The 27,235-nt window shown below is 57.4% G+C and overlaps 1 protein-coding gene across 14 annotated transcripts in view; it reads right to left on the reverse strand.

Moving 5' to 3' along the window:
- NCOR2 (nuclear receptor corepressor 2) overlaps positions 1-27,235 on the reverse strand; it is a 253,537-nt gene that overhangs the window by 56,457 nt on the left and 169,845 nt on the right. For 12 of the 14 annotated variants that reach the window (XM_054220104.1, XM_054220103.1, XM_054220095.1 and 9 more), the window contains 5 exons: positions 25,050-25,104; positions 22,770-22,868; positions 7,850-7,974; positions 6,728-6,900; positions 3,645-3,707 (listed from right to left, as the gene is read on the reverse strand). In XM_054220104.1, the coding sequence (XP_054076079.1) occupies positions 3,645-3,707; positions 6,728-6,900; positions 7,850-7,974; positions 22,770-22,868; positions 25,050-25,104 (515 nt within the window). The remainder of the gene's footprint in view (positions 1-3,644; positions 3,708-6,727; positions 6,901-7,849; positions 7,975-22,769; positions 22,869-25,049; positions 25,105-27,235) is intronic. The other 2 variants (XM_054220097.1, XM_054220092.1) reach the window with 1 other exon arrangement.

Here is a 27,235-nt window from a genome sequence, read left to right on the forward strand (position 1 = left end):
GAGCGCACGCGGGTGGGGGACCCCAAGGCACGTCCCACCCCAGGACCAGCAAGAGGGACAACACGCAGCGACTGGCACAGGCTGCAAACCAGCTTCTCCAGCTCACATTTACTGCCATCAGCATGCTTTTACAGCAATAAATATCTCCAACCGGAGAGAGGATGGCTCCAGCATGAGCACAGGGGAGACAAAGGGAGGAAGGTATGGAGCTGCCGGCTTCCCAGCATCGCCTGCGCTGCAGCCAACTCCTTCTAAGAGCAACGGCTGCCCTGCCAGGAAGAAGCGATGGAGGAAAATTCGAAGACTCACATGGACCTACCTCTCCCCACCCTTCAGCCAGCAGCTCGTTAGAAATAACAGCGCAAACCCAAATTAGGGTTGGAGGAGCGCACGCTCGCGCGTGTTTACCCACTTGCTCAGGCTCCAGACAGCACGCCTAAAGGCAGCCGCATCCAAAAGGCGATGGGAGATGGCTGGCTTCTGCGTGGGCTTTTGTGTCAGTGGGTTTTGTGTGCGAATTTGAAGAAATCAGTATTTTTTTTAAAAATCCCACTTTTCAGTTTTGTGGACAGGATGGGACTGGTAAAAAAAAGGTTCCGGTCAGTCCAAAACTCATCTTACTTTCCGAATTGGTTGTTGGCAGAACTGATACCTTCTGTATCCAGGGAAATATTTTACATCTACCCAAAATGAACTATTCGGGAGTCTTCACAGCTTATTTAACTCTCTGACATCAGCTTTTCACATTTGCGACCAACCCTCCTCTGCCTCATCAGGCCAATTCCATCCCGTGGCCCCTCCGGTTCCTTGGCCTGGGCGAAGGCATGAAGAGCCCAGGCTTGGCTCTGCCGCGAGGGCGAGGAGCACAGAGCCTTGGCAAGGCACGGGAGGACCTCAGGTGAGCAAGAAACTGCCATTTCCACACCGTCTCTTTCCGAAGAACAAAACCACTTGTTAAACGCCAGGGGAAAAACCCAGTGCCGGGGCGAGAACAGATACCAGACTTTAAAGAGTAACGAAGGTCAGGCCGAAACCTCACGGTTCATCAAGTTCAGCTCCAGCGCTATCGCGGCTGCTCTGCGACGCCGGGCGCCGGCGGCGAAACACCGCGCAGGGGCTGGGGGGGGCAGGCAATAAACCCACCCGGCTGCTCCAGGTCGGCACCCGCTGCTAGCGAACTCCCCGCCAGCCTACCTTTAACTCCTGCCTGCGTGGGCTCCCGCCAGCGGGTCCCCCAAAGGCAGGAGCTGCCTAAACATTGCCTTTTAAGGAGCAGCCCCGTCCTGCTGCCGAAATCCTCCACGCCCAGCCCGGTGGCAAAGCCTGGCAGAGCAACGGGTGCTGCCCGCTCCTCGCCTCGGGAAGGGAAAGGGGGGAAATCCTCGAGCAACTCCCGGTTAATCAAAACCTCCTGCTTTCAGGATCGCAGCCATGGTGCAAGGAGGCAGTATCAGAGAAACATGCTACCCCATAATTATCCCAATCTCTGCGCATTTTGACAGACTAGTGAATCAAAGTTTATTGCGTAATAAAAGTGTCATTAAGCAAGAACTTTCCTCTCGCTAGGTTTTCGTTCCCCTAGTTAATTTTAATAACACGGTACTCCCCTTTATTGTCTCTCCTGGCAGACACAGTCCTGCCTTCTCCCGCTTGGAAAGTCTCCGTGCAGCTCTGCGACTCAGGAGCAGAGCAGGCGACTTTGGCGTCTCGCTGTCCCAGGGCTGTTTTCCCTTACCTCCCTGAAGAGAAGCGACAGGGGGTTTCACGCCACGCACAACAAAGCTGGGGATGGACGGCAAGGCCTGGCTGATGGTGCTGGGAGCAGAGGTCACCATCCCCACCCCTGCCCAAGCACCCCGGGGTGTTAGGGCTGACCTTCTGTAGGACACTCATCTTGCTTGTTTAACTCCCCGAACCAGCCAGCTGTGGGCTCAGACGGGTACCAGTCCCGGGAAGAGTGTGGCTGGGGCGGCTGAGTCCTTACGGTGAGGAGGACGGTGCCTGTGCCTCCGAGCCCACCCCGAGCCGGGTGCCCGCAGCCTCCGCCGCCCCTGCCCAGCCATGCCCACAGCGGGCTCTGCCGCCACCTCCAGCCTCTGAGGTTACCTCCGGAGTTTCACAGCCGCTGCGAGTCGGAAACCCCCACCGCGCCGGTCCCTGGAAATGCCAAGCAGAGCCACTTCGAAGCATTAAAGCGGCTGCTTCCTGGCAAAGGGGAATTTGGCTTCTCTGTAGAAGTCTGGTGTTGCAATCTCAGTTTCCCAGGTTGTAACGGAGGGGAAAACATCAGCAATCGGGCTTTACACCAGCAAATCTCCCTGCCTCGTCCTGGCCCCTGGGCTGGAATAACGCTACGTGCTCCCACGCTTCATCCTTCCTCCACGCAGGCTTTGGCAGCCGGTTTTAAGACTCCTTAAGCGCACCTCCAGCATCCAGCAGAAAACAGCAAGAGGCACTTTTTTTAACAACCAGATGCGATCTCCAAAACAAAGCAGTGCTCGGAAAAGATCCCTCCAACAACCCTCCCCTGCTCAGCACCTGCTCGCCCCACTACCTGGCCCCGGGCCAGCTTCCTTGATTAAAGCCTATCTATTAAGTTTTGCGTCTATAGAGAGCCCCGCTCGGCAATGCACAAGATTGGCACTGGGCTGTAGAGAGGGTTGGAACAGCTTAAAGGCGAGTGAGCCAAACACTTTGGGATATTCACAGGCAAAGTAATCCAAGTCCACAGCTCCCATCAGCACCTGGGCAGCCGGCGCTCCAGAACGTGTAATCACCATCCCGGCAGCAGGTGCATTTTCCAAGCAGAGCCGAACCCGCTAACACGCCTGTTTGCGTCTGCCATCCCCAACCGGCACTCATTTCCATTTTAATTTCCCATTTACAACCCTCAACGGGCCAGGAGAGTCGGCAGCGATGCAAGCGGGACGCACGGGCTGGGGACGTGAGCTCGACAGCCCATCAACAGGACGTGACTTTGGCAAAAAAAAATTAAAGCAGCGAAAGAGCTGGCGCAGGAGCGGCACGAGGAGGGGAAGTGGCAAGAAAGGCTGTGCTACACTCAGCACTTTTTTAAAAACGGTCTCAGCAAAGGCTCTGAATCAGCGCCAGGATGTAAAGTCACCCCCCGCTGCCCACAGCCCCAGCTCTCGCGAGGTCCCCCACGCGTGGCTGCGGAGCGCCGGGGTTCACCATCCTCTCCCTAAATCCCAGGGCCGTGAACGCAGGGAGACGCTCTCGGCGCATCTGGAACAGATTGCACCGATAGCACGAACCTCTGGAGAGCAGCACAAAGCTCCACCTCATGCTACAGGCACCAGAAACTGCAAAAAGCAAGAGGCGAAGTGCCTTCCCCATTTCCTACAGCCGTCTCCAGACACGCGCGAGCTCCGGCCACAGCCCAGACATCCCTGGTGTCGGTGCAGCTCCTGGGGCCGGAGAGGCTGAACATACCCCCTGTGTGACCGCCTGCCTCCCCAAACCCCTGCTGAGGCTCGCTGGGAACAAACCAGCAGCGGGACGGGCAGAATCCGGCCCCACGGCTCAAGGCCCACCACCCTGCGCCGACTCCAGCCGTCAGCCACCACCCAGCCCCGGCTGCCGGGTTAACTCCAGCAGAGCCAAGAGAGAAACAAGCAACTCACCTTTTTTAGCTGTCTCCATCTCCTCTTCGGTCCAGCGAGAGCTTTCATTCATCTCCAGAGAAGCTGGGAAGGAGGAAGGAAAGGAGAGCAGTCAGCTGTGAGTGGGACCCAGCAAGCTTGGCGAGCTTGGAGGAGATGCCCGAACCCCAAACCCCATCCTGCGCCCTGTTCCCCGGAGGCACGACAAACGCCGTGCAGCGCGAAAGTGCTTCTGCAGGGAAGGCTGGGGCAGTGCAGGCTCTCAGGGCTTTTCCATGCCACAGGAACCCATGCCCAGCATCCCCTTGGGATGCATCTCGGTGATGCAAAACCTCTACTTTGGGACTGCAAGCGAAGCCAGATGGCTTGAGGGTGGCAGCAGATTTCCTGCTGATTTGGTGCCACACACTCTGGCCGGCCAACAACAGGTACCTAAGATGGAGCCGACTTGGGCTGCGTGCTTTGGAGGTGGCAGACACAGGGTGGGACCGTCACCCTCAGTGGAGACGGAGAAACAGCGTCACCTTGGTGGTGACTTTGGCTGACCGCATCCATCCAGGGTGTTGGCCGTGCTTGACCGCAGGCTCCATCGGTGCCATCGCCAGGCCCTCAGACACCTCAGAGCCACTTCCAGCAATGCTGGGGGCTCACCCGGAGCAGCTCCCATCGCAGGGGGACGTGCTGCTCCGGCTGGGAGAGGCGGAGAGGGGTGTTAGCACCTGATGCTCCCCATCTCCCCTACCCCAGGCACGCTGCTGGGGACACCAAGGTCCCGCATAAAGCCTTCACTATGCAGCAGCGCCGCTGGCAGCCTAGCACTAGAGCAAACCCTACAATAACAAACCAGGGTGTGAGTCAGAGGCAAAAAACAACTTGGTAAGGAAACAGATTTCCGGCTCAGGCTGCCAAGGGGTTATTACTCTAAACAACAGGCAAAGCATTATTTCAACAGTGATGAGAGATGTTTTGACAGTGTCCTTTTGAAATGGAAAACAGGCTGATAGGTTCGAGAGAAAGGATACCGGCGAGAAGAGAAGGAAGCATCTTCCAACAAGCTCTACAAGAAGCCGAGACCCCGCCGAAGGACAAGGCAGGCTCCGATGCCCACAGCATTGGGCAGAGGAATCCCCTCCACAGCCGGCTGAGCACGGCTGCAGGTGTCACCTCCTGGAAGTCAGCGCAGGTCACCGCCTCCCCCAGAAACGCCATGCCTCCCCGAGGACGACAGCCAAGAGGGAGGGAAATCAATACCTCGCCGCTTCCCCTGGCTGCGGGTAGAGCCGGGGCCACCACGCTCATTTATGTAAACGTGAGTGTCCCCAACGCGCTGCGCAAGGCCCGTCGCTCAGCTTGAGGGTGACTGTTATTATATGGTAAAGAAACGTCAAAGAAACGGCCCGTTTGGTTTGATTAATGGTATTTACTGAGGTTGCGCAGTTATGAAACAGATGCCCACGGGGAGCTCCGGCACACTGCAGTTAAACCACAATACGGTTTTGTGTTGTTTTTTAATGTTCAATTGGTATTTAAAATGCAATAACTTTCTTAGCCAACCTAAATTAAAGCACTACTGGAGAGACATAAAGTGAAACCAATTGCTCAGATATGTCACTGGAATTGATCCATTCCCTCTTCCCAATTTAACACGGTCTAAAGTCTTTTCCCCGTGTTTGCAGTGAAGTTTATCAAAGACTCTGAGGTACTGGGGTAAAAAAAAATTAAAATAATCCCATCTAAGCTATTGGCATTACCTGCTGCTTCTTTGCAGCATTGCTTAACAAGTTCGAGGGGGAGAGCAGGGCTCCGTTGCGCTGGGAGCTATTTATATCATCTATATGAAAACAGAGCGCTCGCAATCAAGGCTTCAGCCAGTTGTCAGCAGAGGAACAGGGAGGCGAAACACCTCCGAGTGATTTATAGCACATGGAACAGAACAAGCAAGAAACTGCAGAGCAAGGAAACCGAGCGGAGTCACCCTGCTTTTATTTTTACTTGCCTTAGGTAGCGCAGTAATAATTTTATCCTTGATAAGAGTATAAAACAGAAGAAAATCAGGCAAACTCCTTGATGCATTGGCTTCTTTAAGTCAATGCATGAGCAGTTTCCTGGGGTGACCACTACTGATACTGCAGACGCGAGAGGCAGATGCACCTGATATGGGGCTGCGGATGCTGCCGTGAATTCCTGTCTAGGCCGAGAGAGACACAGTGGCATCCCATGGCTCTGGACGACCACCACTTGCAGCCATGGTCCCTGGGTGCCAGGTCACGGGCAGCACGCTTCACCTCATCCACCTCGCTCTGAAGGGGCTCCCGGCCTCTTCCCACTGTGCTCAGCCACCCTGCAGCCTCGGAAAATACTGACCACTGTGCCTGGCCGGCTACTGATGGGGGAGATGAGCAGGGACACTGGGGACCAGCACGGGAAACGCTGCTTTTTGGGCAAAATAAGCGCAACCTGGGGTGCACGGCACGACTGCAAGCTAGGGTGGAGGCTCCTGAGCAGCTGTAACCCACTGCCTCCTCACCATGTCCTTCAGCTGCAGAGATGAGGAAAGGACCATCCCGATTCCCAAGGCCAGGGAGGACACAGACCCTGCAGGCTGCAGCTGCTCGGACTCCAGGTAAATTTGAAAAGAGAGACTGCAGGAGAACTGGCAGAGACCCAGGCAAGCCCAGGAGGGCAGAGTGGGCTCCGGCGCAGAGCTTGGGGGTACTTGGAGCCCGAGCTGCCGCGGAGGGAAAAACACCTCTGGGTGCAGGAGGTGCACGAGCCCTGCATGAACCCAGCCAACACGCTGCTAAAAATGACAGCTTCCCTTTTTGTCTTTTGCAATACTTTCCCTCTGAGGCCCTAAAACCCACTAACGCTCAGCCAGGACAACCCAGGCTTGCAAATGCCTCTGGTTCATCCAGGCGAACCGCGCTGAGTAATTTTGTGGGATGGAGAAACCTCACTGCCGCCCTCCCGAAAAGGAGGATTTCACGCAGGAAAGCCCTCCTCTGTGAGCAGGGAGCAGAAGAGGGTGCTGTCCCATCCCAGCAGAGCGGGCACCCCAAAAGCCCTGCCAAGTTCCCCCCGTCCCCCCGCCCCCCGGTACCCACCCAGCTCCGCGCTCTGCTGCGGGGCGGCCGCCTCCTCGTTGTTGGCTTCGTTGGCCATGGAGCGGGTGATGCGGCCCTTGCGCCTGCCCTGACTGTTGGCGGTTTTGCGACCTTTGGAAGTGACGGTTTCTTTCTCATCGTTGTCTTCCCCGGACGTGTCGTCGTTCTTGTCCCTGTAAAAACAGGGAGGGAAGAAAAAAAAAAAACCATTGTTGGGTTGGTCTGATTTTTAGGTCAAGCAATTACTTCTCTGCACGTGTTTGGGGATGGTTTTATTTATTTTTTTTTTTGTTGGTCTTTTGGGGGGGCGGTCTGCATTTTTTTTTTGCACACGCAGGCTCTTTTCCTGGCTGGGAGCGGGCTGGATTGGCGGTGGGGTGATTTGCGGTGGGGTTTGCTTTCTGCAGCTGGCTGCAACTCCACCACCAAGTGCACGCAGAGACCTGACGGAGACAGGTTTAATACCAGACCATTCAAATTCATCCCTGCCTCCTCCTCATTTATCTTCCTGAAAGGGACCTGCTGGTAAATGTCTTAGCAGCCTAGATATAATGAAGCCAGATGTTCTTTTAAACCAAGTATTAAGCCCATTACAGATAGCTAGCGGTCTGCGTGCCAACCTTTCCCCGCCACGGCTCTGATGCTCCCCGTTCGGCGTGAGGGAGGCAGGGCTGGCTGAAGCCCTTCGTCTGGGAGCGCTCACGCTGCCATCAATAAAGCTAAAGGTGAAGTGCCACGCTTGGCTGTGCCCGGATTGCTCCTCCGACTCCCGGAGGCTCTCGCAACAAAGCAAAAGCTTTGGACAATCGGAGGGGCTTTGCGGGTCCATTTTGTTAACAGAACAACCCCCCAAAAAAAGGTTTCAGAGTCGCTTTCCCAGTTTGGGAGCAGTGGGGAAGAGGAATGAAGAGAAAAGCAGGCTCTGCCCTTGCCTCCCTGCGGAGGAGGTGAGGTGGGTGCACATAGTCCTGCACGGGGTCAGGCAGCCCTGGACCACAATGCATCCCACCACAGCATCCCAGCGCTGCATCCCACCACGGCATCCCACTGCCGCAGCCCCGGCCCGATGCCCAGCCCTTGCTGGAGACGGAGGAGAGCAGGGCAGGGAGAGCCGTTCCTTACTTTGTCAGTTCTTCTTTGTCGTTTTCTGTTTCCTGCTTGTCTTCCTCCTTCTCTCCCTCCTTCTCCTTTTCTTTCTCTTTTTCATCTTTCTCGTCTTGGCTGCTCCGGGGCATTTGCTGCTGCTGCTGCAAAACAAGGGACATAAAACAAAACAAACGCTCAGTGCGGAGGCGGATACATCGCAGCACCTGGGCCAACCTAAACAAACGCCGTGAAACAATGCTGGGGGGCGAGCGGCCAAGAGGAAGAAGCGCTGCAGGCAGCGGGTACAGGCAGGGTGCTTATGGAGGCCACGGGAGCTGAAAGCTTTCCGGGGAGATCGGAGGTAGTTCGGGATCAGGCACAGCAGCCACGCTCCTGCTTCCCATTCCAGGCAGCGGGATAGCCCCGGCGGCTCCCCTGGGGTCAGGCCGCACTGCAGACAGCGAGCAGGGACCCGACATGAGGGAAGGCAGGGAGGTGAGAACAACCCCCCTGTTCCCTGCAGATGATGGCTTAGCAACGTCGGTCGCGATTTGCAGCTGGTGGGATGCATTTTGCTGGAGCACGAAGGAGACGGGGGCACCAGAGATGCCCTGAGGCTCAGCGATACCAACGCTGTGATCTTTTTCTCAAGCATCTGACATACGCCCTGGGGAAAGTTTATGGCTCCATGTCACTGAAAAGGGAAGATGCCCGGCTCCCTGCCTGCTCCGTACCGCCTGGCACCCTCAGCAGAGGCCGTGCACCCAACTGCCCCAACACCGCTGCGACCGAAGGCGCTGCAGTACCCGAGGGAGGGACATGGCAATTATAATAGTTCTGGATTTTGTTTCAACAGCTGCAGGAAGGAGGATGCTGGGGGGCCTGGTTCCCCTGACCTCCCTTCCCTCTAGCAACCGGCAAACGAAAGGCGTTTCATAGAGATGTAGAAATTAGGGACGGAAATGATTTATTAAACCATCCTGCTCCTGGCTAATGCAAGGCTGCTCGCTCCAGGAAACCCACCCAGGCTCACCCGGCCCCTGCCCAAGCTGCAGGGCTTCCACCACCCCTTGGGAAAGGGTTCGGTGATGTAACAGCAGGGAAAATTGCCTTAAAGTGGGTTCATCAACAGCAAGTATGACCCCAAGCGGCCTGGTCTGGCCTGCACGCAGCTGTTCAGCAAATGCAGAGGAGGTGTGCCCATGTCCCTCGAGCCGGGGGGGACCGTCTCGTCCCCGATCCACAGGATCTGGGAGGCTGCCCTGAACACGGGCGACCCCGCAGCAGCAGCAGCGCTGGGGGCAAGCTAAACCCTCTGCCCCCACGGGCTGGCGCTAAAACAAGTGCAGAGCCGTCAAAATGGGCAGCAAAAAAAGCTTCTGATTCTTTCAGGTTCTGGTTCAACACAAGTCCTTAAAACACAGGCGCTGCCACCACCGAAACCCTGCGAACTTTCAATTCCTCCTCATGCCGGGGGGAGGTGGCTGTGCCACCAGGACCCCGCTCGGCAGCGCCCACGTGGCAGGCTCGCTGGCCCCCGCGGCACCTCCCTGCTGGCACACGTGCCCAGGACACCCGCACCACATCAGCTCACGTCCCCGTCAACCCCCGGGAACGGCTCCGTGGGATCTGAAGTCGGGGGGGGGGATCCAGAGGAGGAAGAGCTGGGGAATGGCTGAGATGAGCATCTGGTTGCTGAAGATTTTTCTGGTGTCCACAAATCTCTAACGCATGGGGACCGGGCTATCTCCTGCAGCAACTGGTCAAACAACAGCGCCAGCCAGCCCTGCCCTGCCAGTCCCCAAACCCAGGGAGAAGCCGGGGGCAGCCGGCGAGTCCGCCGGAGCGGGAGGCGGGCAGGCCTGCACTGGTGGTAGAGGAGCAAGGGGCATCTGTCACACGCGTTTCCCTGGCACTGCCCTGAACTCTCTGATTCCCCATGAGTCACGGCTTGGTGAACCCCGGGCATGGGTTCAGCCCAGACAAATACCCATGAGGCGAAGGCTGTGACCTCCGAGGGCTGGGATGGGAGCACAGGTCTCTGGGCAGGCTCTGCCCCAGCCCTGGCCATCACCACCCACCCGTGTTCCCTTTACCAAGTGCTTTGGCAAGGGAGGGGAGCCCAGATGAGTTTCGCAGTATTTCTACCACCCTGTTGTCAATGTTTGCTTTAGAGGGATGAGGGAAACCCTGCATCCTGGAGATCCCAGCTCCCTGGGGTGCAAATCCAGCTCTCCTCCAGCCGTAAACCCAGCCACAACCGCAAGAGTCCCAGCCCCAGCATCAGGCTGGTGAGGGCTCCCAAGGGAAGCTTCAGCATCATCTTATCTTGTCTCCGTGCTCACTCGAACCAAGGCACTGTCACCCCTGAGCAGCTGTCACAGCTCCTCCCCAGAGGAACAGGCTGGGATGGTGGTGATGGTGGGAGCTCCCCGCACCAGCCTGCAAAAGCAAGGGTGGAAAGGCAGGGAGAGGCATGAGCGGCCATGGAGGCTCAGGCTGCAATGCAAGCACTTGCCCGGGGACGCATCCATGGAGCTCCGTCACGAGGACAAGCAAATCCCACTGGCCCACCTGCACTGGGCCACTGCACATCCCTCTCCTCTGGGTTTGCTCCCACAGAGGTTTCGAGCTCAGCCTGGTGGGACATCAAATTAGGGCTTCTCCCGCTGCAGAGCAACATCTCGATCCAAGGATGCCCTCTAGTGATTGCCCTGCTCCAGCCACCGCAGGGCGCTCGATGCCAGGAGCGATGGCCGGGCGGGCGCAGCACCCTGCGCACAGTGGGACGGGAGGGCTCTCACCTGCCAGCCCTCTCCCGCCGGGCTGCAGAGCATAAATCGGGCAGCATCGTCACCACGAGGCCACGGCAGGGAAAACTGCCACCTGCTCCACCTGTGGCTGTGTTCATGTCTTCGTCTGAAGAAGGCTCCTGGCCAAATGCTGCTGCTTTGAACCCTGACACGCACGCAGTGATGGCTTATCTCCTGTGCTGGGGCTTGGCTGCACAGCGGGGCATCCCACACGCATCTCGGGAAGCACTTCCAGGGACAGCCACGCTCACAAATGCCACCTTACATCCCACCCAGGAGGCATGGGCTGGGCTGGAGGCCGTGGGGCTGGTTGAAGGACCCAGACCTCTGGGTGGGAGCAGGCACCTCAGGGTCCCAAACGAAGCCGGGCGAGAGCTCAGCTACAAGTGGCACGCGAGGAAAAGAGATGGGACCTCCCCCTGGGGACCAACCATGGCAGTCACCTCGGCCATGCTACGTGCTCTACCCCAAACCTCAGACCGGTCAGCATCAGAGCCACGGCACACCACTAGGAAGTCACAGCCGGGAACCCGCGAGCCAGCCGGTCCCCCCCTCCCAGCGCACAGCTGCCCCCGCGGCACACGGGGAGGCTATTCTTAGTGCTGGACGCGGACCAGCTCTGGATGATTCAAGGGACGGGACGCCATCCCAAAGCGTGACAGGCCAGGAAATGCTTCCCCAATTACCAGCCGATGTTTCCCTCTGATTCACGCTGCCCCGGTTAGAGGTGGACCAGCAGGTGGGTCAGCTCTTAGCGGACACGCCAAAGGCCAGCACTAAAACTGCTCGGCTCCTCTCTCCACCTACACCCCTCCACCCCCCCGGGGATGAGGCACCCCACCTCCCAGAGGCAAAGCAGGTACTTGCTCCCCGACTTGCACAAGACAGTGACGGGATGTGCCCGAGGCCAGGGAAGATGCCTGTGGCAGAGGGCAGGGCTGTCCCTCCCTCCCAGGTCAGACGCTCTAACCGCCGGACCGCCCTTCCTCCTCAGCATCGCTGCTGCTTGTTTTTGCTGCCGACACATCCTGTTTATTTAAAAAGGCCCCGGGACAAATCGCACGCGTGAGCGAGAGGCCGATCCTGCTCTGAGTCCACGGCGACGGGCAGCCTCCTTCCCTGCGAGCCGCTCCGTAATTAAAAACATCTGCTCACCTCTGCCCCAATTTCCCACCAGCCCCAGAGCAGCTGGAAAGGAGCAGAGGGCTGCCAGCCCTCCCGGGAACACTGCGGGTACTGCTGGCCACCCCCTCGCCGGGGCCCACGGGCAGGCACACATGTTGGCCCTGGAGCCCGGCTCCCCTCCGGAGCGACACGGCTCGCCCGGCTCCATCAGGCTGGGATGTTGCAGGGATTTCAGCCACCGCAAAGCTCCAGCTCCAAGCGCACTTATGGGGGACACCGGCTTCCAGGTAGGTCCTGGACCCTGAAACACTGGCCCTGCTTAGAACCGACCAACTCGCTGCACGTCCCGGCAGCAGGTCTGGCTGGGAGAAAGCCCCGGCGAGGAAGAGGTGCAGCTCCTCCCACTCTGTTTACTTCCTCCGCTGAGGCTCTGCCTGCTTCTGGAAGCAGGAGAGGAGGGCAGGAGGAGGTGGGGGAAGCAGCTCCCCACCTTCACCCTCCCCAGCCCCGACGGAGACGCCTGGTGCCTTGGCACAGAGACGGTGAAACCACCCGGAAACCCCTTCCTGGCCAGCCGCGTGTCCCCCGCCGCCCAAGTACCCTCCTCGCATGCTCCCCGTGAGCTCCCGAGCCTCATCTCTCCCCAAATCACTCTTCTCCCCCCAAATCACTCACCTCCCCGCTCCCCGGCTCCCGTGAGCGGCCGGTCCCCGACAGCCCCATTGCCGGCTCCCGGCCCCTGCTCACCGCCCAGCCATCCGGGCGCGCTGCGCCTTACATTCTCCGGCTCTGAAGGCTTCCTGACGATTTGCATAGTTAAGCCGTAAACTAACCACAACATTCCTCTTATGATTTTGCAATCTGCTGGAATAACGTGGTCGCTCTAAGTCGAGTCGATGAATCATCATCTATAAACCACAGCTCTCGTCACCGGGGCTCTCAGTGCTGGCTGCAGCCAGCGTGATTAATCCGCCAGGATGCCAAGCTTAACCTACGGCACAGGGCTATTTATTTTCCAAACTTGCAAACCTCCGGAAAACAACTGCTCCTGCCTTCCCCAGCCCCTCCGAGGCGAGATGTGCCGGGCTGCGGCAGGGGACCGCGCCAGACCCCCACGCAGAAACCTCCCTCGCTGCCCGCAGGGCATCCCGGCTGGACCGTGCACCTTGCAGCAGAGGCACCCGCACCGTCTCCCAGTCCCTCCTTGCCCCTGCTCTGCAGCACCCTCAAAATATGCACCAAAACATCACTGCTGCCAGCACGGCTCGGTTCCCCAGCCCTGGTCCTGTTGGGGACAGGCACGGCCACCATTTCGCAGCACCTCTCCCCACGATGTTTAGCTGAGCTCACCCCTGGGAGACCCGTTCCTGCTCCAGGACCACCAGCTCCTGCCACCCCCAGACACACCACTTGCTGGCGGACGTGCTGGCAGGGAACCGGCTCAGATCACAGTGACGGCACTGTGCAAGAGCCCGTCCCCACGCCCAAGTGCTGGCTGGGGGTGACATCTCCTCTCTCTCAGGGCAGGTTTTGCGGGTGGACTGGCTGTGCGGGGGATGCCATGTGGCTGCCAGCAGGTGCATCACCTCCACTGCTGTCATTACAGTGCCCGGGGCTCTTACAGAAGATGAACACACCACAGAAACCACCAACTCCTGCTTGCTCCTTAAACCAGGAGGGAGCAAACCATGACCATCTATACCCTTGTGCCGAGGGCTGAGCTAGAAGGCAGCTCACTTCAGTGCCACCCAAGCCCATCCCCAGGCACCACCGGCAGCGAGCTCTGGGGTTTTTGCTCGAAGGTGGCTTTGCAGCCCTCACCGCAGGGTCGCTGCAGCAGTGCAGTGACACGTGCCAACCCTCTTCCCACCGCGTCGCACCAAAGTCTGCATCAACAGGGACTTTGGAGAGACCTGCACCCCGCTGGCGTGAGCCCCATCCCCTTGAGCGCCCACTCAGCCGTGCCGCCTCTCCCGCGCACGGGGCGCTGGCTCCTCGGGTGACTTCAGATCAATGGCATTTATGATGTTCTCCAGGGGCACTCGGCTGCGGAGCAGGCTCAGGCCGAGGTCATTGCACGCAATCGGGGAGTTGCAAATTAAAACCAGCTCGAGATAAGGCGAAGACAAAAGGCCTACGCTACGCTGGCCAGGAACGCCTGGGGTTTGCTTTGCTGCTTCTCCGGAAGCTCCAGCACGCCTGCGATGGCCACGTGTGTGCATGGGTGCCTGCTGGCATCACCGTGAACGTCCCACGGGGTCCAGAACGGGCACCGTGGGGCAGGATGCGCTGTGCTCCTTGCGGCACAGCCGGCAGGAGTTGGCACTCAGCTCCCACCCCTCTCCCCAGCCCCGCGGGACGCTGCCCAGAGCATCTCTGCCAGGAGCAGGGCTGGCACCACACAGTCATGGCTGGGGAGCGTCCCCTCTCCTCCACCACCCACATCCACCCTTCCACCTGCTTTCCAACTCCCCCTCTGGCAGGTCGCACCAACAAGAGCCAGGGCACGGACCCCCTCACTGAGCATCCACAGCACCAGCCTCCTCTTTAGCCATCACGTTGCCCAGGTGCCCGAGGTCTCCCCTGGAGCATCCTTCCCCGCTTGCCAATGCCATCACAGAGGTTGAGGCACCCGCTGCCAAGATCTGATGCCGCATGGCCGCTGCAAATAGCGCTCCCCGCATCTCCCTGCCTGTCCCCCGGCGGCTGGCTGGATAGGGAGCACAGGGAGGATGGCTTAGAAATACATGTATGTATCCCATAACCTACTCCCAGGGCCTGGAGTCTCTGATCCGATGGTCTGGAACGCCTCAGCCCTCGCTGCCACCCACCGCCGCGCAGCTTGGCTTCTCACGACCGCGCACGGCACCCTCCGCTCATGGGAGAAACCACAAAGCAAAACAAGCCGCTGCCAAAACAACAAGGAGAGGAAGAGGAATGTCTGCCGGCGACTTGGCTTTGATCGCTTGTATCCAGGGGCTGGGTTTGATGCTGTTGGCTGCGGAAGCAAGTTGAAAAATCAAAGGGCCAGGCTCAGATTTGATAAGGAGAACGACAGTGAGCATGAGGCTCGCTCGGTTCTGCTCCGACCGCGATGGCCCGGAGCTGTACTGCTCCTTCGCCGATAAACAGCACACTCTGCAAGACAGCAATCATCACACGGCAGAGATGGAAAACGCCGGGGCCGTGCCCAGCTCTCGGGAGGCACAGAACAGACCCCGTGCACACTCGCCAGCACGGCTCATGAGCACCGCAGGCCACAAAACACATCCAGTGCCAGCAGCAAAGCACCAGCAGCTGCAGCCAGGCTGGGAAAGCCCCGTGCCAGCACCCAGGCTGCTGGTCCTGGGGGCGAGAAGTATGCCGGGGATGAGGAGAGGGGCCGGCTGTGGGACTGTGAGGATGCTGGACCCTTCAGCGTCACTCGCCAAACCACGGCACAAGCGTGTCTGGTGCACGCACCTGAGTGTGGGCTCATCTCAGGTGGCACCAGGAGCCTTCTGGGCATGCGAGCCTTTTGGGCAGGGGCCCCTGTGCAGCTCAGCCCAGCACAGCGGGCGCTGACACCTTCCCACCGCTCGCTCCGTGATCTCAGTGAAACACAGAGGCAATTTTTACAAGACCCTGCTCTCTCAGATCCCTCCTTAAATCACCGAGGGCTTTTCCATAAGAGGAAATGTTTCTTTTCTGGGTCGCCGCTGAGTTTTTTAAAAAGTGATTTGATTGCTCGTGAAGGGAAAATGACCTGAGGGGAAGAGAGCATAACATTTGGAGGCGATGGAGATGAGCCTCGCTCTGTCCCAGCCGGGGAACACGTGTTTTCTCTTCCCTGTGGTTTGCTTTACCCTGCTCCCCGCTGCCTGCCGCCCCCTGGGCGCGTCCCAACCCTGCTCCGAGCCCTACCGACAGAGGAAGGTGCCGGGTGGGTGGCTCGCGGGATGCAGAGCAGCATCCCTGCATGCCACAGACGCATCGGGGGCAAAGCAAGCCCCACATCCTCGTGGAAGCAGCTTTCTCCAGGGTTTTCAGCTGAGCCTGCTTTAGAAAGCAACTGAGCAATGATGCAACCTATTTCCTGTTAGTTCCACTCAATCCTGCATCACAGCAACAGATAAAAGGACTCATCCCAAAATCCAACCGCTTCTGTCACTCCCTGTCCCACGGGGAGGACGCTGCAGGTCTCCCGCTGGGATTGGTACTGCCCAGCCCGCATCCCAAATCCCCATCCTGAGGAGTACTCACGTGGGCACAGGGGTGGTGAGCGCTCGCCGGGAGGATGCATCGACCTGCTGCTGGAGAATCACGAGTCTGAACTCGGGGGCCAACCAGAACAGGGGGGTTCACGTCACTTTTAAGTGACTATTTTATTACCGCTAACTGCAGACGTGATCAAGCCACATGGAAGAGTCCAGCTGTGGTGGCCAAAGGGTCCATCAGCAAGCGGTCCATCGGCAGCCTGCGCTGGTGCTACCCCGGAGAGAAGTGGCTGTGTGTCCCTGCCTGCCGGTGCCTGTCCCTGCTCCAAGCCCGCAGGTCTCCCTGCTGTCCCCACGCTGCCAGCAGCCCACAAGGCCGCACTGGGACCTGGGGGCTGAGCAGCCATTCTCCTGCAGCAACGCATCCTTCAATTCTTTTCCCAAATATGGCCACATCATTCTCATTCAATCACCCCCAAAACGGCAGCTGGGATTTCAGGAATGCGAGTTTCCATTGTGTTTGCCCGATTATGCGGCCTGGAGAGGTGGCAGGGGTGCGGGAATGCTGCAACGTGCTTGTAATGGGGGAATGGGCATGGCGCACCTTATGGGGCATACCTGGGGGACAGGGTTTGGGAGCGACGGGAGCCCAGACCGAAAGAGCAGGCGCCAATGGAGGGTTACAGGATCAATAGCAGCTCAAAATTCACCGTGTCTCACATCTCGCCACCTCCTCTGCGCAGACACCCCAACATTCAACCTCACCCGTGACAGGGCAGTGATGGCCCCTGAGTGACAGCCCTTTACCAGCCCCGACTGCACGCTCGGTACCCGGCAATCTCGGCACCCCGGAGGGGACAGGCGGACATTCCTGTTTGGAGGCATGAAGGTGAACGGGGGCCCTGGCAGAGAACACTCAGCAAAGCGCAGGACAGGCTGCAGCCCCCAAACCCTTACCCGCGAGCCCCCCAGCACAGGCTGCCCTGTGAGCCGGGAAGCAACAGAGCAACACCGAGCTGTAGGAAAAGCACAAGAAATGGGTATTTTCCCAGAAACAACCATTGTCCTGATGGAAACCCATGTCTTTGCAAGTCACATACTGCCAGCCACTGAGCAGGACCTACTGCCTCCAAACATGCTCCAGTGCAACCCTCCGCCCTCGCCGTAAGCCCGCTGCTTTCCATAAGGATGCTTTTGGAGCCCATTTGAGGATTCTGGTGATTAGCTGGTTTTGTCTGGATTTTTTTTGGCTACGAGGAGATGTAGATTTAAAGAGCGAGAGCCTGCGCTGAGCAGCGCACACACAAACACCCAAAGGATAAATGCTCTGCGAGATGTTTCTCCTCGTGAGGCTGCACTTGAGCAGGACCAGGACTGGGTTTAACTTCTTCTCATGGGTCCTGCACCCCCAGCCTGGCCAGGCAGGTTTCCCCAGCCACCAGCACTGCTGTCATACTGCAGACTTGTCCAGAAAATGAGCCAAATCCAATGCCTTTTGTGTCCCAGCAGTGAGCTGACCTGGCCCAGCTGGTGGGATGACAGGGGACAGGATGACAAGCAGGGCCACCTCGCAGCAACATCCCCATCCCACCAGCAGAAGATGAACCCGCGCCCCAGCACTGGCATCCCTGGCGTTGTTTCCGACCACGCAAACCGCTCCATTACAGCCCTCTTTGCAGCCACAACCATTCTCCCCTGCCTGCTCCGCTGATAATCTCAGTGCCGTTTAAAACACAGTGCTCAAGTCAGCGCAGGCTTAAATGCACGCAGAATAATTTATTGGTATTTGTGGCAGCAAAGTTTACTGACCACATCCAGGGCTGCTTCTGCGTGATACGCAGGATTTTATGACAAGCATCTCCCCATGTCTGGAAGAGAAGTTGTCAAACCCTTTGTCACTAATGAGGAGCCACTCCCTGGATTGATGAAAATCGAGTGCTTCCCAGAAATAAATACCATTCATCTCATTAGCCGTCGTGGCTAACGGAGCGGGGGCACCCGCACAGTTTGTGGTGTAAGAGGCAGTTTGCCGAGCTCTGGACCTGATCCTCACAGACGGAGGAGAGGTGATGGCAGGGCAAGGCTGAACCATGGTGGATGCTCTGCTCCTGCACTGGGGACGGGGAACATGGAGCCCCGGAGCCCGTCTGGCAGCCCGAGCCCCTGCCAGCCCTGCCGGCTGGGACGGCGCTTCCGTGAAAAGAGTAAAATGGGTTGTTTATAAAAATCCGGGCTGGGGCTGTTTATCCACGTCGGCGAGGGGAATGGTTTGTGTTTGGGGAGGGCGGGACAGCCGTCGGGACGGATAATTTGATTTGGGTTTTGGCAGGGGGTAGGGAAGAGGGTGGGCCTGGGAAAGGCCGTCAGCCCTGGCAGGGGACCGCGCCGGCCGCCCGGGCAGGTCACGCCGCAGCCCCCGCCCCGCCGGCAAGGCCCTGGCACCGCTCCCCAGCGGAGGAAGGGGGGGTCTGAGCGGCTCCGGTCCCCCCGGGAGCTGTGGAGCGAGTCCTTGAAAGCGTCAGCACTAACGCACGGGGCGCCTTCGCTGGGGAATACGTGAGCTCTGTCTGGCAGCTGCGCCAAAGTGGACCGGCGTGACGGCATGTCCTGCAGGCCGCGTCCATCCACCGCGGCGCATGACTTCATCCACCTCTGAGTCATCCCCAGGGCGGGCAGGCGGCTCCCCCGGCCGCCCATCGCCGCTGACAGCCAAACCGCCGCCGGTAAGAGCACCGGTAGCCTTGCCTGGTGGGACGGTCGCCCACCTCCCCCATCCAAGCACCACACGGGAGCCCCACAGCTTCTCCCCTCCAGGAACGCACCGGCACCGCCGCAGGAAGCACAATCGTCATACTGAGGCCACTCTACTGCCACGTGGGCAACGCTACTCCAAAATCAAAGCGAATTTATTCTGGAATAAGAACCCCACACTCCACACGGAATAATTAGGTTGCAATAGAGTCACTTGCATTCCAGCACGGTTTCAGCCCAACCTTGCGCTACCGCAGCCCGGCTGAACAGCTTGCCCGAAGAACGAAGCACATGGCGCTAATTGCCTAGCTTCAATTTTGGTGCCCCCCCTTCCCCCCCGCTACAGAATTAGGGGTGTTCGCAGAGAAATGCTCTTTGAAATACCCTGAAGAGCGACTGCGACAGCCCCCCAGGCAACCCATCCATGCAAGGGCTTTTCATTACAAGCTCATGCAAATTTATGCTTATTACTGTACATTAAATATCGGATCAGATCATTTTACCATCATTCAAACTTTTTTTTTTTTTTCAGTGAGAAATTACACGCTTGGAAGTTATTCCTCTTCCCATTGATTCCCCCCCTTTCAGGGTTAAATGGCATTTTTCATACCCAAACGTGGAAGATTATTTTAGAAAGGATCTTCATCTTGGGAGCCTGAATATTATGCATAATGATCCATCAGATGTGAGCGCCTTTCATTCTTCAGCGCTGGGGAAGGCGGCGCGCCGGGAGCATGCGTCCTGCCTCGGAGCGGGCGGCTGCTCCGTTTTCTGACAAACTGGAAGCAGAACCATGTGAAGTCCCCGCTCTTGGCAGGAGATTTTTAGCAATAAGTAGCAGCTTTATGAGAAATATCCTTTGCCAGGGGACCATCAGCCAGGGAGCAGTGGGATTCTTATTTTTTAATGGACTTTTAATAAGTAGGCCACAATGATAATCTTGACACCAGAGTAGCTTTATTTCTACGTGTAATTATCTCCACTTCGCTCTCAAGCTCCCCGCAGCCTCCAAGAGCAAATAAGACCACCAACCCCTCCGTGAGAAAAGGAGCAAGAAAACAGCATAGGGCCACTTGAAATGCCATTTGTATCAGACCTCATCTGCTCCTCTCATCTGATAGAAAAGTCAACCTCTCGTCCTCTCCCCCAAATCAATTAAATCTCACTTTTGGCGTTTAACTCCTTGAACCCTTAGCAGCAGGAAAATCCGTGCTCAGAGCACGGGCAGCGCCAGGAACACGGCGCCACGTCTCCCGATGCTGCAGGAAGAGTGTTCGCAGCCCCGTCTCCTCCCTGCACGCTGCCCGTCCCCGCGCTGTCCCACCATCTCTCCCATCCTTCATCCCATCACCATCTCCAGTGGCCAAGCCCCTGGTGCAGGGGCCCAATGCCACAACTCCCCAGCCACAGCCCTGACTCGTCGCGAGGCCACATGGGCAACAGGATGAGGGACCTGCACGGCGTAAAATAATCTAGGACCCCGGGGGAACGAGGAGGCTGGATGGGCAGCCAAGGTGCTGGCTCAGCCTGCGGGATGGTTACTCCCCCGTGAGCGCACCTTCTGCAGGCGCAGCCAGAATTTGAGCAGCTGCCGAAGAGACTCGCTAAGCAGAAGTCCCACCAGGACCATCCCTCCATCCCAACCCTCCAGATTTGCCAGTATCTAACCTCTCCCGTGCTGGTTGGCGCAGCCACACACTGACCCAGCCTGGCCCGGGAAAGCAGGTCCCATCGGCACCGGGCTCAGGGGAGACCCCGGCTCCGTGAAGGGGTGCAAGGGAGGTGCTTCACCGCTCCCACCAGCTTCTGGCAGGACTTTTAACAACATGTTCCTCCCTTCATTACCTTAAAATCCCACCCTAAAATTACCCTCTCCCCAGCACAGCCTCCCTCTGCGGCGCAGAGCCAGCCGTGCTGCCCCACCAGCCTCTGCTGTCCCCCCTCCACAGCACCGTGCCCTTCCCAGGCCTGCACGAAGGGTCTTCCAGCGCTCCTCTGCACGCAACCTTGCGGGAAACGGATGTAAACGACGTATGGAAATAGTGGGGGTATCACAGCACAAAGTGTGCATCTCAAGAGACCCCAAGATCTCTGGGGGAGAGCTGCTCCAGGCTGGATTGTATGCAGCAGCTCTTGTTCTGCACCTCTCTCCTACTGTTATTCGTGCAGCCAGCCCTTGGCTCTTAAAGCTCCTCTGAACATCCCACCTTCCACCTGAGCATCAAACAGTCTCAGGAAATATTCACTGCTTCATCTTCCCCCCAGACTCAGGGATCTGACTCTTCTTTCAAAATCAATAACGACATGGTCGAGCTCTGCTCCAGCGGAGGTGCAATCCACTTCCCTCAGAGCCCAGCAGCCTCTGCCTCTCAACGTTTTACAAATATTGCCATCCCCTACTCACAAAAACAGTCCTGCCTTTTATTACGGTCGATGCAGCAAGTCCCTGCTTCCAAAGGCTGGCACTGAACGAGGCTCCAAACGGCAGCACACGATCACGACTGCCCAGGCTGGACCAGACTCATCAGCGAGGGCAAGCGCCGCGGGAAATTCTGCAGCCAAGGATGCTTTGGATACTTTTAAGAGCCAAAATACAAATAGTACCTGCTAGGTGCAGGTGGCTGCTGGGGTGGGTAGGTAGGGAGATGCGGAGCAGAGCATTAGACTGCCTCTCTCCCTCCACACTTGTTACTTGCTCGACTTAACACTGAAACCAGAATGAGCTGTGCTGGATGTCTCCACCACTAACAAGAAACAAATGTGGCCTCATGTTCTAGTTGCTGTGATCTAACAAAACAGACCATGGTAAACACTATAAAAATGTACTGGAGGGAACCACCCTGTGTTTGCTGGGAGAGGGACTGGATAATCTAATAGGGCTTTATCCATCTCTAATGTCTCTGAAAAAAAAGAAGGGAAAACTGGGCCCCGTCCATGACATTCGTCATGTGCTAGCTATTCTGATGTCTTAATGCTGCAGAAATCAAATTGGAGCGAGGCTACCTATCTGCCTCCCAATCGGGATCTAGACCCAAGTGCTGCTTTTTATGGCCATGCAGCGTGAGGAGCTGCTGATGTCAGTTGGTGGCACAGGCCAGGCCAGTTTTTCCATCTCTATCCCCACGTTATCTGGAGAGATACTCCCTTTGCGGTCATCTCACTCTCTTCGTGACGTGGCTAATCGTTCACTTCATGGAGCTGGTGATCCACCAGCAGGACCTTCCTCTGGCTGAAAGCATTCCTGGGGACAAGGTACCTGCCCAAAAGGTTAGCGCTTATCTGGGTACCTGGGTATCGTGGTATCAGCAGCAACACTGACATGGTCACCTCTAGATTTGTATCTTGGCCATGGTAACGGCAAAGGTTAATTCAGTCACCTACCCCCGGGCACCTCATGGTGCCCTAGGTACCTGCCTGATCCTTAACCAAAGGGTTAAGGGTCTCCTCTAGCTTCAGTGCCAAATCTGCCAGCCCCCACGGGGATCTCAGACACCCTTTGGCACTTCAGACAGATTTATATGCCTCTGCTCAGGCGGTCACCACAAGTCACTCCCACCCAAGTCATTCTCCTCCCATACCTTTGCCCGCAGGATGAGCCTTGGGCACGCTCCACAAGGCAGGAGCACCCCCACACAGCTCCCAGGAGCCCCGTCCCCATCGGCATGCCAGATGCCATCTCCAGAGGGGAGAGAGAAATGGGCCCCACTTGGTTCTCGCACGGAGCCACAGGCTGCACAGGCAACCTCTGATGCGTGGCCAGGTTTTCTGTGTTCACTCCATCTCCTTTTTCAAGCATCTCGGGTTTGTTGTTTGCTTTTTTAAAGCTACTGTGACCTTGGCACGCGGATGGACAAACATCAACTGCCAGAAAACAGCATGTTCTGAAAAGCTACACAGAGCAAAACCACAGCCCCATCGCAGTCTGTGAACAAGATCTCCATCTGGGGAGGGGAGAAAAGCAGCATTTGGGGTGCTCACAGAAAGTGCTGCTGAGAAGCTGCGAGCGCAACGTGCTGCAGCTCCTTGCAAAGCCCGAGGGATGACGCTTCCATGTGCTCCTCCAGCTCTTACCTGGCTCTTCCCACGCCGCCGGTAATTCCTTCTTACAAGGTTCTTGTAATTCTCATTCTTCTTGGTCAGGTAGTAATAGAGGACGCAGTCTGCCACCGTCTGCAACGACACGGGCAAGTCAGGGAACAGAAGGTCCCGGCCCCTTGCTCTGTCGGGGCGCAGTCTTCCAGGAGCAGCGTTCAGGCCCTGCCACCGCCAGGTCTCCTGCTGCTTCTGAAGATCTGCAGCCCGAACAGGCTTCCCCACACCTCCCTCCCAAAGCCCTTCGGTGGAGCTGGAAGAAGGGGTCAATGCATGTTGCCCTAGTGAAAAGGCTCAGCTCTTCCAAGGGACAGAGCAGGGCCGTCCTGCAGGCGCACGGAGGCGGGGTGCAGAGCAGAGAGCACCCCGTGTTGGAAGCCAACCAGGGGGAAGGGCTGACCCCAGATGACTGTGGCAACTAAAGGCAGAAGAGGGAGAGCCGCCTGTCACCCTCTGTCGCGGTTATGGGAGGCACAACCTGCCAGGCGACTGTCAGCTCGTGTTGTTTCCAGCCATTAAGCTCGCTGGCTCGAGCGCGCACGACTTTCTCGCAGACAGATTGAGATCCCGGCGCTCAGGAGCCGCCATCCCAACTCCAACTCCAGCGGTCAGCTCCACAAGCTCCATCCCCGATCGGACACATTAGGAAAACAAGTAGCTGTGGCTGGGACATATTCTGCTTCTGAACAGCACAGAGCATGCCACGCTGGGAAAGTCCTTTGCTGAACTGGGTGGGCACCTGAACACTGATCTTGGGCAACACTTTCACATACAGCATCAGTACTCGCGTGAACAGAAATAATCCCGCAGACCCGCCACCCGCCCGGGAGCAGGGCGCTGCTGCGTGCTCCGGGGGTGCACGGGGGCTGCGCTCTCCCCATCCCTCTGCAGGGAGTGGAACCATTTGCAAAAACAGATTGCAACTTTTAAAGTGTTAATTGGATCCCTTTCTAATCTAGCCCTGATTATACACACACACGCGAACACAAAAACTTACAGTCATCTGTTCCAAGGGCTAAGATCACTATTTTTTTTATAATGCAATTTAAAAATCTATTAATTCATTACATTGAGCCATACTTTGCATCTCTCTCCAACAGGATAATGGATGCGTTCTGTATCATAATTACAGCCTGATATACAAACGAGTACAAATAAAATTAGAAGACATTTTACAGCTTGGAACACAGACTGGATTGTGAGCATCATCCAAGTCCCACCGCTTTCGGCTTTAACAAGTGGGAAAGGCTGAAAAGAGCCTGGTGTCTTACAGCGACAACAGCAGCATGCGGTTGCTGCTGGCCTTTGCTTGCTTGCTGCTTTGGACAGGAAAGTCAAGGTCTTATAAATTATTTCCCCAGCCTGAGTTATGCAGAATCAGAGAATAACTTAGGCTGGATGGGACATCCGCAGGCCACCCCCTGAAAGCAGCGGGGCTCTCCCAGGGCGTGTGGACACTGCACGGATGGAACACTGCATGAGATGGTCAGAGGGTGCAACTAACTACAAGGACCAGAGAAGCAGCAGCGCTTGAGTGTTTCTTGCTCAACAGAACACCAGGTCCATCACTGTCCTTCCAGGCCAGGTCTGTCCGGGACCTGCCCGTACGGCCCGTCCCACAGAAGGTATCTGGCTTGCTCAGAACAGGACCCGAGACTCGCTCTTCCTTCAGATCCCCTTTTTAAACCTTTCTTCCATCAGCCCAATTAACAGCAAAAAGGAAAAGTCCAAGAAGCAGAACACAGAGGCCTGGGAATGGTCAGTCCCTCCTGTAAGCAAACCACTCCTCAGCGCCAAGAGGAGGTGTGTGTACGTACATGACACCAACCCGAACCGCTGGATGAACTGGGACTCAGCCCACCCTCAAGATCCCCTCCCTGAGCAAAGAGGGGACCCCTCCGCCTTGTGCCGGGACAGCCGGGTGCCTACCCACCCTGTGCGACAGCCTGGATGGTGCAAAATGCCTCCAGGAGATGCTGGAAAGCAGCTCCCCGAGGCAGATCACGGGTGGGCTACGACGCCTACACGCCAGGCTGGATGCATTCACACATCTCGCGGCGCTGAGCTCCCTGTCTCTCCGCAGCTGACTCAGTCCCTTGGCTCTGCAGGGAGCCGGGAGGCGTCTGGACCATGCCCGGGGCTCTGAGCCACCACCGCCCACAGGTGCCCAGCACCCGCCGGCTGCTCCAGCACCAAAGCGAGCCGCGTGATGGAGAAACGGGAGCGCCAGGGAGGTTAAAGCCAGGCAGGGAGGCTTACCTTCCTGTCCAGAAAGGATGCGATCAGGCCGAAGTTCTTTGGATGCTGCATGAACCTGCGGGAGCAAGAGGGAGGGGGTTAGCGTGGGTGCCAGCTCCGACCCTCCTCGCAGCTGGGCTGCCATGCCCTGCGCGCCCGGAGCAGCAAGGCCAGGCTGCTCCCCGAGGGACTTACGGCTTTGAGAAAATATTTGTCTGCTGCTCAGCTTCCCAGAACGACGGGAACTTTAAATTTAGCCCAGTGGAGCTGAGCTGGTTGGGAGCTTTGATGCACAGATGTTTGTCACAGGGTGGGAGAGGGCAGGGGGCTGGCAGTACCTGACGCCCTGCTCCATCCCACAGCCACAAAGCCCGTACCAATGGCAGGATGGGCACAGAGGGCGGAGGCCTTGGGATTTGGCAAGGAAAGGGCGAGGAATCGCCATCAATGGCCACACACAAGCACCCCGCAGCATGGCTGGGGGTGCCCCCGCCGCTGAGCAGGAGCCCAAGCCCAGCTGGGCTGTCAGGAGCAGCTGCAAAGGAGGGGAAGGGAAACCCAAACCCCGGGAGGAAGCACAGAGCTGCCACGTTGCTGAGTTGCTCAAGAGATCCCCAGTGGCACAGCGGCTCCCAGGAACGCCGCCTCCTGCCCAGCAAGCGGAGGAGCTGTCAGCAGGCTCGCCCGCGGCTCCGGCAGCCCAGGAGGGTGCATCGCCCGCTGGGGAGAAGCTGTCCCCGGGTGCAGAGACATCTCCTCCAACAAATCCCTTTGCCTAGCTGGTGGGGAAGCACTGAAAGGCCAACAAGCCCTTGGCATGAGGCGATCCCGCTGGTAGGAGGAACAGTTAACCAGTGCATCATGGAAGTGCGGAGGACATGGCTCTTGTGCCAGGGCTGGAGCGAAGCTGGACGTGGGAGGTGGGAGCATGGACAGCAACAGGAACGTGATTCTTGGGCACTTAATGGGGACCCAAGTCTCTATCAGCCTTTCTGCCATTAAGTGTTTTGAAGGGCAAAACCTACCCTCCCCCCAAATATAATACAGACACCAAGGGAGATCCCCCAAGACACGTGACTAAATAAATAAGCAAAAGAAAAAAGAAACCAGAAACGCTACGGGGCGGGGGGGAGAAAAAAAAAATCAGCTGGGCTGCTCTGACAAACTGGGATCAGAGCACAGCTCCGGAGCTGGCTCATCACTCTGTGCACAGCACAAACCAAGGGACAGGGTTTACAAGGCCACATTATCAATGATAACGTGACACTAACGCAGTGTCGGGGGCAATGCAGATGACAATCCACTGTTTTTCGGGCCATGTCCCATGATGAGGGACGGATGCCGCGTTCTCACGGTGCCCAGCACGACAGGGCCTCGATGCCTGAGTGGGATCGAGGGGTACCGCAGCCACCCCTGCTCCATCATCAGCCAACCATGGCCCTGCTGGGAGCAGGCTAGCGATGGGCTCTCAACAAACAGACCTGAAATCCTGCCCAGAAGCAAAGCAAATCAGACTCTTCCTCATGGTTATGTTTTAAGGGTTAGAATGAGTTCAGACCTGGAGCTTGCTGCCCTTGCAGTGCCTGGCTGTTTTCTCCGAGAGCCCCTGCCATCAGGGCTGAACAAAAGGGTGCACCGGGTTTTGATGGTCCCAGGAAGAGGCCGGGCTCTGGGTCATGATCACGGATGATGCAACTTTCGTTCACCTTAAATACCCAGGCCAGAAGCTGCAGCACACCAAGCAGCTCAGCTACCTGCACACCGGGATCCGGGCGAGAGCTGGGGCAGGACTCCCTTGGCCCTCCTTACAGCTCCTAAGTACCAATCTCTTAAAATGAGCTTTGTGAGAGCCCCAAAATCCTGCTGTATTTACGCCTTGAGCTCCGCATCACCCACGGTGATGACACAGAAACCACCGTGCACAGCAGGATGCATGAGCTGGGTGTGGATTCTTCCAGCCCCATTAGCCAGGCACGGCCCCGCCATTAAAGACCAAGTAATTAGCCTTTGCGTCATTTGCGGGCAAGCCTTGCTGTTTGGAGTGTCATATTTTAAGGCTGATTAGCAATGAGGATTCTCCTCTACCAAAGCCTTGGAGCTGGTTTGCTTGTTTTGTTCTTTTTCGGTCCGTTTTGGCAATTAGTTATTTCAGCTGCAAACATGAGTTGTCACGAGAGGAGGGATCCCGGACATGGAGAAGCTTCCAG

Source organism: Rissa tridactyla, chromosome 13, assembly GCF_028500815.1.
Source record: "Rissa tridactyla isolate bRisTri1 chromosome 13, bRisTri1.patW.cur.20221130, whole genome shotgun sequence".
Classification (NCBI taxonomy): Eukaryota; Metazoa; Chordata; class Aves; order Charadriiformes; family Laridae; genus Rissa; species Rissa tridactyla.